At 67.8% G+C, this 9977-nt stretch overlaps 1 protein-coding gene across 1 annotated transcript; it reads left to right on the forward strand.

Annotated features, from left to right (window-relative positions):
- Positions 1-282: 282 nt before the first annotated feature.
- Positions 283-9593, forward strand: CSPG5 (chondroitin sulfate proteoglycan 5). Its single transcript, XM_075706516.1, has 5 exons — positions 283-331; positions 2526-3834; positions 5212-5400; positions 7365-7437; positions 9432-9593. Exons 1-5 carry the CDS (start codon positions 283-285, stop codon positions 9591-9593), a joined length of 1782 nt encoding a protein of 593 aa, XP_075562631.1.
- Positions 9594-9977: the final 384 nt, after the last annotated feature.

Consider the following 9977-nt stretch of genomic DNA (forward strand, 5'->3'; position numbering starts at 1 on the left):
GTTTTGGGGGGGGTCAGCGAGGGGTCCCCGTGCTGGGGGGTGCCGGGCTGGGCTCCCCGCTGCTGTGGCGGGGTGGGGGGGTCCGGTTGCCCGGTCCCCCTGGCCCGGCCCGCGGCTCCCGGCAGCGTCCCCGGCCCCACGGGCGGAGCCGCCGGATCCCGCCCGCCCCCGGCCCGGCCCGGCCCGGCCCCCCCGGCGCGGTGCGGGCGGTGCGGGCGGTGCGGGCGGAGCCGCTGCCGGTGCCGGCCCCGCTGGCGGAGCCCCGGCTCCCCCCATGCCGCCATGGCCCCCGCGGCCCCGGCCCTGCTGCTGCTGGCGATCGGCGCCCTCGGTGCGTACCGGGGGGCGGGGGGGCCCGATCCTGCACCGGGGAGGGGGCTTTGCAGGGGGCTGGGTCCCCGCGCCCGGGGCTGGATCCACTCGCCCGGGGCTGGATCCACTCGCCCGGGGCTGGATCCGGTTGCAGGCGAGGGCCGATCACCTGTAGGGGGGGGTGTGGGGGGTGTGGGGGGGTGGATCCCCGGGAGGGCATTTTGGGGAGGGGGCTCCGGGGTTCCGCGGTCCCGGGCAGGGGCTGCATTCCTCCGCAGGCGATGGGGGGGGGGGGATCCCGTTATCGGGGCTGGATCCCCTTGTAAGGGGGCTGGATCCTGTTGCAGGGAGCTGCATCCTCTTGCAGGGCGGGCTGGATCCCCTTGCCGGGGGCTGGATCCCCGGGCCGGGGGCTGGATCCCCTTTGCTGGGCGCTGGATCCCCGGGCCGGGGGCTGGATCCCCTTTGCCGGGGGCTGGATGCCTTGGGGGGGCGGGATGCCTTTGGGGAGGGGCTGGATCCCCGTGCCGGGCGCTGGATCCCCTTGCCGGGGGCTGGATGATGCCTTTGGGGGGGACGGGATCCCCTTTGCGGGGGGCTGGATCCCCTTGCCGGGGGCTGGATGCCTTTGGGGGGGCGGGATCCCCTTTGCGGGGGGCTGGATCCCTATGCTGGGCGCTGGATCCCCTTGCCAGGGGCTGGATCCCCATGCTGGGTGCTGGATCCCCTTGCCGGGGGCTGGATGATGCCCTTGGGGGGCCAGGATCCCCTTTGCGGGGGGCTGGATCCCCATGCTGGGTGCTGGATCCCCTTGCCAGGGGCTGGATGATGTCTTTGGGGGGGTGGGATCCCTTTTGCCGGGGGCTGGATCCCCGTGCTGGGTGCTGGATCCCCTTGCCGGGGGCTGGATCCCCTTTGCCGGGGGCTGGATCCCCGTGCCGGGCGCTGGATCCCCTTGCCGGGGGCTAGATGCCTTTGAGGGGGCGGGATCCCCTTTGCCAGGGGCTGGATCCCCATGCTGGGTGCTGGATCCCCTTGCCGGGGGCTGGATGATGCCCTTGGGGGGGGGCGGGATCCCCTTTTGTGTATGGGTGCACCTGCAGGAGCCTGAGGAGGGCTGGATCCCCTTTGCCCGGGGGCTGGATCCCATTGCACGTATGGGTGCGTTTGCAGGAGCCAGAGGAGGGGCTGGATCCCATTGCAGGGGCTGGATCCTCTTGTGATTGTGGGGTGCACTTGCAGGAACCAGAGAGGGCTGGATCCCTGTGTAAGGGGGCTGGATTCCATTGCTGGGGGGGCTGGATCCCCTTGCAGGGGCTGGATCTGGTTGTGTGTATGGAGTGCACCTGCAGGAACCAGGGGAGGGCTGGATCCCCTTGCAGGGGGCTGGACCCCTTTGTAGCGAGGGGTGGATCCTGTTGTGGGGGGCTGGATCCCTTTGTGGGGGGCTTGGATCCTGTTGCGGGGGGCTGGATCCCTTTGCCGGGGTCTGGATCCCCTTGCAGGGAGGGGTTGGATCCTGTTGCAGGGGGCTGGATCCCTTTGCAGGGGGCTTGGATCCTGTTGTGGGGGGCTGGACCCCTTTGTGAGGGGCTGGATCCCCTTCCAGGGAGGGGTTGGATCCTGTTGCAGGGGGCTGGATCCCTTTGCGGGGGGCCGGACCCCTTTGCGGGGGGCTTGGATCTTGTTGTGGGGGGCTGGACCCCTTTGTGGGGGGCTGGACCCCTTTGCAGGGGGCTTGGATCCTCTTGCGGGGGGCTGGGTCCTTTTGCAGGGGGCCGGATCCCCTTCCAGGGAGGGGTTGGATCCCTTTACGGGGGCCTGGATCCCTTTGCGGGGGGCTTGGATCCTGTTGCAGGGGGCTGGACCCCTTTGCGGGGGCAGGAGAGGCCGGTTCCCCTTGCAGGAGTTGGGGGGTCTGGGCCGGGGCAGCTTGGCTTGGGGGGGGGCTGTGTCGGGGGGTGCAGAGTTGGGGGGTGATGAGCGGGGCCGTCGCGGGCGCAGGGGGACCCACGGAGCGGGGGTCGCCCCTTCGGTCCCCGGGAGAGGCTGTAGAAGAATCGGGGTGCAGCCCATCCCCCAAAACAGCTTCTCATGGTGGGCGTGAGGTCGAGCAGGCAGGGACCCCCCCGGGACCACCCCCAGGCCGCCGTGGCCTCCCTGGGGCGTGGGGGGCACCTCTGACACCTCTTTCTCTCCTTGTCCCCCTCCAGCATCCCAGCAGTCCCCCCAAAACGCCAGCGAGGCCGAGGGGAGAGGCTGGGGGGGCTCCCTGGAGAGCAGCCCCCCGCGGTGGGACCCGACGAGCAGAGACCCCCCGGAGGGGCCCAGCAACGGCACCAGCCCCGGGGGGGCCGCGGCGGGCGGCGAGCCCCCGCTGGGATCCCAGCTAGAGCCCCCCGGGGCGGGCACGGCCGCCACCACGGACCCGGCGGCGATGCCGGAGGGGTGCGCGGGGTGCGGCGGCGAGGGCGACGCCAGCGCTCTGCCCCCCAAAACCGGCTCGGCGGGGGCCGGCCGGGCAGCCGTGACCTGGCCCGGTGACGGGGGGACGACGGTGGCGGTGGCACTCGGCGGCCCCGAGGAGCCGGGGAGCGGCGAGCGGCCCACGCGAGCCTCCCCGCCCGGCCCGGGGGGTTTCGGGGGGCTCCCGGCCGCCCCGCCGAGCCCCCCTGGCCCGCAGCTCGCCAGCTCGCCGGCCGAATCCGACCTGCTGCTGGCGGCTGGGGGCTCGGCCGCGCCGCTGACCCCCGTGCTGGGTGACCCCAGCCCCGTGCCGGGCGCCGCGGGGGACTCGGGGCGTCCCCCCGAGCTCTGGGTGGCCGCATCCAGCCCAGCCCCGGCGCAGGGGGCTCGCGGCCGGACGGATCTGACCTGGCTGGAGGCGGAGGAGCCCGGCACTGCCACCCCGGGCCCGGCTGAGCCGCCCGCTGACCGGACGGCCTCGGAGATCATCGACGTCGACTACTACGACCTGTTTGAGGGGGGCGAGGGGCTGGGGGGCTTCCCCGGGGGCGGCCGGGGGGCAGCTGGCTCGGCGCGGCGGCGGGAGCCGGAGGAGGCGGCCACGCCGTGGGCCCTCCACGAGCTCTACGACGACTTCACGCCCTTCGACGAGGCCGATTTCTACCCCACCACCTCCTTCTATGCCGACGGGGACGAGGAGGATGAGCTGGAGGAGGATGAGGAAGAAGAGGAGGAGGAGGAAGATGGGGGGCTGGAGGACGAGAACAGCTACCGGCCACCCGCCTTGGCCGTGCCTGGCGCCCAGCCGGCACCGCGGGACCCCCGACCCACCGGCCGCCGCGACACGGCCCCGCCGCAGCCCTCCGGCGTCACGGGGGGCAGCCCCACGGCGCGGCCGCGGCCGGGGGAGCGGGGCCACGCGGAGAACGGCACCGAGTGCCGGAGCGGGTACGTGCGGCACAACAGCTCCTGCCGCTCCGTCTGCGACCTCGTCCCCAGCTACTGCCACAACGGCGGCCAGTGCTACCTGGTGGAGAGCCACGGGGCCTTCTGCCGGTAAGGGACGGGGACCCCCGGTCCCGGGGGGGGAAGGGGGGGCATGTAGGGGCTCGCCATCCCTCGGCACCCCATCCCTGGGCACCCCATCCCTGTGTTCGCCATCCCTGCGCACGCCATTCCCAGTCTCTCCCTCCCCTTGCACCCCATTCCCAGTCTCTCCATCCCTGTGCATGCCATTCCCAGTCTCTCCATCCCCCCCTGCACCCCATCCCTGGGCTCTCCATCCCTGTGCACCCCATCCCTGGGCTCTCCATCCCCGTGCACCCCATTCCCAGTCTCTCCATCCCTGTGCACCCCATTCCCAGTCTCTCCCTCCCCTGCACCCCATTCCCAGTCTCTCCGTCCCCATGCACCCCATCCCTGGGCTCTCCATCCTCATGCACCCCATTCCCAGTCTCTCCATACACCTGCACCCCATTCCCAGTCTCTCCATCCCCCCCCTGCACCCCATCCCTGGGCTCTCCATCCCCAGGCACCCCATTCTAGGTCTCTCCATCCCTGTGCACCCCATTCCCAGTCTCTCCATCACCTGTATCCCATTCCCAGGCTGTCTATCCTCCCCATGCACCCCATTCCCAGTCTCTCCATCCCCGTGCACCCCATTCCCAGTCTCTCCATCCCCGTGCACCCCATTTCCAGTCTCTCCCTCCCCATGCACTCCATTCCCAGTCTCTCCAACCCTGTGCACGCCATTCCCAGTCTCTCCGTCCCCATACACCCCATCCCCATGCACCCCATCCCCAGTCTCTCTAACCCTGTGCACCCCATTCCCAGTCTCCCTCCCCGTGCACCCCATCCCTGTGAACCCCATTCCCAGTCTCTCTGTCCCCATACACCCCATCCCTGTGCACCCCATTCCCAGTCTCCCTCCCCATGCACCCCATCCGGGTCCCTTTGGCCCCCAGCCCCGTCCCGCTGGGGCACAGAGGGGCTTTCCCTGCCCCCCGAGCGGCTGCCGGGCAGGAATTAGGTCAGGGCCACGCAGCCGAGGCTCGGGGGCCGCCGCACTAATCGGCCCCGGCAGATTGCGCCTAGGGAAGGCCGACGCCGGCTGTGCCGTACGGCTCGGCACGCGCCACTGTCCCGGGCTGGCCCCCCCCGGTCCCCCCCTTCCCCACCGCCGCCGGGGCTGAGCGGGGCTGGGAGCCACGGGGGGCGAGCATCACTTGGGGGGACCCCCACCCCGCTCCCGGTATCCCCCATCTTGCTTGGCCCCGGTGTTTGGGGGGGGTCACCCCTGTCAGGGTTAATCTCATCCCCCCGCCGTAACCTCCCCGATTACAGCTGCCGGTGTCCCCCGAGGATGCTGTGTGGGATGCGGGACATGGGTTTTTTGGGGGTCGGGGGGGGTCCCTAACCGCCTCCCCCTTGCAGGTGCAACACGCAGGACTACACGTGGCACAAGGGCACGCGCTGCGAGGCCATCGTCACCGACTTCCAAGTGATGTGCGTGGCCGTGGGCTCGGCCGCCCTCGTGGTGCTGCTGCTCTTCATGCTCACCGTCTTCTTCGCCAAGAAGCTCTACCTGCTCAAGACGGAGAACAGCAAACTGCGCAAGACCAAGTGAGTGGCGTCGGGACGGGGCTGCCACCCCCTGCCCCAAAACTGTCCCCAACCTCGATAACCGCAGCGGGTTTGGGGGGGGGGGGTCTCAGCTCCGTCCCCGCGCGGCGGCACCGAGACCCCTGGTGCCGATGGGGACGAGGTGACGGTGGGTGGGAAAGCTCCTGGAGGCGGGCGCCCTGCGGGGCCGTGGCTCGTGGTTCCTGCTCCGTGTTTAATCCTTTAAAGCTGCTCCTGGCTGGCACCGGTTGATCTGCTGCACCGGTAGCCAAGGCCACCAGCTGGGGCTCGCCAGGCTGCCCAGGGGCCACCGGAGATGGTCGCCACTGCGTCCCCCAGGACGGGGCTGGGGGGGGACAGGGGAAGGTTGGGGTCCCCCCCCCCTGCCCCAGCAATTGCTGCCCACCTCCCTGGAGCCTGGGAGGGGAAAGCCCTCTCAGCCTGGGTCCCTAATGAGCTGTTAATTAGGGTTTGGAAGCGCCAAGTGTAATTAGCAGCGCAGGTCCCTGCCAGCCCATGGGTCTCCCTCTCCTGCCCTGCCGCTCCTGCCTGCCCTGGGCTGCCCTCGCCGCTGCCCTGCCTGCACCTTCCCAGGGTGGGGGGCATTTGGCCCCAACCCCCCCGAGCTGGGGGCATTTAATCCCCAAAACAGCAGGGCTGGGGGCATTTAGCCCCTAAAATCTCCACCCCTGGGGACATGTAGCCCCAAACCCCCAGATCTGGGGGCATTTAATCCCTAAAACCCCAGATCTGGAGGCATTTAGCCCCCCAAAACACCAGGGCTGGGGGCATTTAATCCCCGAAAAACCAGGGCTGGGGGCATTTAGCCCCTAAAATCTCCACCCCTGGGGACATGTAGCCCCAAACCCCCAGATCTGGGGGCATTTAATCCCTAAAACCCCAGATCTGGAGGCATTTAGCCCCCCTAAACACCAGGGCTGGGGGCATTTAGCCCCCAGATCTCCATCCCTGGAGACATGTAGCCCCAAACCCCCAGATCTGGGGGCATTTAACCCCAGATACCCCAAACTGGGTACATTTACCCCCCCAAACCCCCAGATCTGGGGGCATTTAATCCCCAAAACACCAGGGCTGGGGCCATTTAGCCCCTAAAATCTCCAATGTAGCCCCCAAACCCCCAGATCTGGGGGCATTTAATCCCCAAAACACCAGGGCTGGGGCCATTTAGCCCCTAAAATCTCCAATGTAGCCCCCAAACCCCCAGATCTGGGGGCATTTAGCCCCTCAAAACACCAGGGCTGGGGGCATTTAGCCCCAAATCTCCATCCCTGGGGACATTTACCCCCCAAACCCTAGATCTGGGGGCATTTAGGCCCCCAAAATGCCAGAGCTGGGGGAATTTAGTCCCAAACCTCCTTCCCTGGGGACCTTTAGCCCCCAAACCTCCAGAGCTGGGGGCATTTAACCCCCAAACCCCTCGAGCTGGGGGAATTTACCCCAAACCTCCAGATCTGGAAATGTTTAACCCCCCCCAAATCCTCAGAGCTGGGGGTATGTAGCCCCTAAATCCCCAGATATGGGGGCATTTAGCCCCCAAACCTTCATCCCTGGGTGCATTTAGCCCCAAGTCCACAGAGCTGAGGGTGTTTAGCCCCAAAACCCAGAGCTGGGGACATTTAGCCCCCAAACCCTAGAACTGGGGGCATTTAGCCCCCCAAAGTGCCAGAGTTGGGGGCATTTAGCTCCAAACTTCCATCCCTGGGGACATTTAGCCCCCAAATCCCCATAGCTGGGGGCATTTAGCCCCCCAAACCCCCAGATCTGGGGGTATTTAGCCCCAAACCTCCATCTCTGGGGACATTTAGCCCCCAGACCTCCAGCACTGGGAGCATTTACCCCCCCCCCCCAACACCGGGTTCACCCCAAAACACAGCCAGGGGCGTGGGGGGTGCTCGGCCCGCGTCCCCCGGTCTCACCGCCGTGCTCTCCTCTCCCCCCGGCAGATACCGCACCCCATCCGAGCTGCACAACGACAACTTCTCCCTCTCCACCATCGCCGAGGGCTCCCACCCAAACGTAAGGAGGCTTCACGGCACTGTCCGTCTGTCCGTCTGTCCATCCCCACGCTTGCTGGCCTACCCTTGTCCCTCTGTCTGGTAGCGTCTCGTCTGTCCCCCCCCCCGCCACGGTCCTGGCACCAGGTGACGGTGTCACCACCGGCTCCCTCTGCACCCTCCCGTCCCCGCCATGGCCACCGCTCCGTCCCCTCTCTCTCGGGTCCTGCCATGCCGCATCCTGCCCCGAGCACCCAAACTGGACCCGAGCCGGGCAGGGGGTCGGTGTTCCCCTGCTGCCCCCCTGCCCCGTCCCCTCCTGCCTGCGTGGCACCCCGGGGAACCACCATCCAGCGTTGCCCGGTGGTTTTGGCTCCGTGCGCAGGTGGCAGGGGCGGCCGTGCCGGCATTTTTGGGGGAGGGGATGACGGCTGGTGCGATGCGGCTCCGGCAGACGATGCTCGTAGCATCTCTGGGGCAGGACCGGCGGATGACGGCCGGCAGCGGCGGGCAGTGCTGGAGGATGAAGCACTGCGGGATGCCGCCGGCACGGTCAGGATGCGGCAACCTGCGTCCCCCCGGGGCTGCCCTTCCGACCTCCTGTCTTTCGAATCGAAACAGAGAGAAGCGAAGGGCTTTGCTGAGCGCGAGCCGGAGGAGGAGCGTAGGTCCCTCTAGCCTCTGCCTTAGCCCAGAGCCGGTTTTCCCCGTCTTCCAACCACCTTTAGCAGCCGTAGCGTCTGCCACCGCTCGGCCCCGGCCACCCTGGCAGGAGGCTCCCGGAGCCAGCTCGCTCCCCGCTGCGGAGAGGATGAACCTTGGGATGAATTCGGTGCCCGCTCCCTGGCATCTCACTGGGGTCTGACCCATCCCTCGTCCCCTCCCGGATGCAGAGGGCCCGGTCCTACAGTGGCACACGGTGCCCAGGACGCAGCGCACCGAGGATGCGGAGGGGACAGCGGGGGTAACACCCCTGGGGAAGGGGTTTTTGGGGACATGCGGTGCAGCCCCTCCGCCAGGCGATGGAGCTCGGTGCCCCGGCTGCGGTGCCCATCCCGGGGAGCCCATGGCACAAGCCCCGGGCCGGCCGGGCGCTGCTCACAGGGGCACTGCCCAGAAGATGGAGGTTTCCCGTCCTCGTATGAGCACGGCTGTTGACACCGGCCCTCGGGTGTCTCCATCCATCCGCCGCTCGGCACCGGGAGCACCGTAACCGCTACGATTGCCACGGTCCATCCCGCCCTTGCGGCCCCCCACGCCAGGGCTCATCCTGCCCCACCAGTGCCGACGGTGACGCCGGGACCGCCTGGGCGCAAACGTTACCCAGCGCAGCCGGAGCTCGGCCGCGGTGCCGGCAGAGCCGCTCTCCCCGTGGATGTGGGACAAACTCGGGGCGCAGCCCAGTCCTCGGGGGGAAGATTCCCCCGGCAGCTGTGGGGGGATGTTGGGAAGAGGCATCCCAGGCTTTGCCGCCGGTGGAAGCGGCACGGCGAGGCCGGCTGTACGCTACGGAACCGCAATAAATTCAACCCCTCGGGCCTCCTGCCAAGTGCCGCTCGGGGAGTTGCTCATTGTCGCGGGGACGATGAGACGAGCCGGGCTGGAAACGGGAAACTGGGAAGCGTGGGGATGGAGGGGTGGCGGGTGGGTCGGCTCCGGTGGCCGGCACGGCTCCTTGGGTGCTGTTGGCAAGCGGCTTTGGGTGCTGGAGGCACCCCAAGGCGGGGACCCATGGTGGGGAACGGCGGCGAGTCACCGCAGGCGGGTCGGATCCCGTCGTCCACGGGCTCCCCGCTGCGCCGTGAGCTCCACGCTCGCCCCGGGCCGAGCTGTGCGTTTTTTGGGGAGGGGGACGGGTGTTTGTATTCACCTTCGGGCAGCCCTGCAAGGAGGCAGAGCCCGGGCGGGACGCGGGGTTGCCGGTGGGGACGTCGGTGCCTTCACCCCGTCCCATTGCAGCGGTTTCCCCCGCGGCGCGGTCATCTCCTGACTCCCCGCCCCGGTCTCTCCCGGCAGGACGATCCCAGCGCTCCCCACAAGCTGCAGGATTCCCTGAAATCCTGCCTGAAGGATGAGGAGCCATTTAACATCCACAACTCGACGTCGCCCAAGCACGACGGCGGCAAAGGGGAGCAGGAGGGCGGCGAGCTCAACTGTCTGCAGAACAACCTGACGTGAGCGGGGAGGAGAAGGAGGCGAGAGCGGGAGCCAGCCCTCCCATCCCCTGCGGTACAAATCTCCTCTCTCCTCCCCACCTGGTATCTCTTTTTCCCGCTCCGTGGCATGCTTTGGTGTGTTTTTGTACAGAGGAAAACAAAACAAACAAATTAATTATTAATAATACAAAGTCAAAGGCTGTAAGTGGCCTTTGGTGGCGTGGTGTCGTGGGGGTGTTCGGTTTGTGCTCCGTGTCTATCGCTTGGGTTAGTTCAGCGCTGTGATTTCTAAACCTTTGCCGTTCCGCAACTGACTTTTTTTGTACTTTTACCCCACTTTTTTTGAAATACGAGTAAAAACAACAACAACAACAACAAAAAAAAAGGAAGATCTTGAAATAAAACT

This window comes from Pelecanus crispus, chromosome 2 (genome assembly GCF_030463565.1).
Source record: "Pelecanus crispus isolate bPelCri1 chromosome 2, bPelCri1.pri, whole genome shotgun sequence".
Classification (NCBI taxonomy): Eukaryota; Metazoa; Chordata; class Aves; order Pelecaniformes; family Pelecanidae; genus Pelecanus; species Pelecanus crispus.

Excerpts from the sequence above, each read along its gene's own strand:
- CSPG5 (XM_075706516.1), top strand. The coding sequence starts at position 283 with ATGGCCCCCGCGGCCCCGGCCCTGCTGCTGCTGGCGATCGGCGCCCTC. Across the intron at positions 3,835-5,211 it reads AGCCACGGGGCCTTCTGCCG|GTGCAACACGCAGGACTACA; the intron begins GTAAGGGACGGG and ends TCCCCCTTGCAG. Across the intron at positions 7,438-9,431 it reads CCGAGGGCTCCCACCCAAAC|GACGATCCCAGCGCTCCCCA; the intron begins GTAAGGAGGCTT and ends CTCTCCCGGCAG.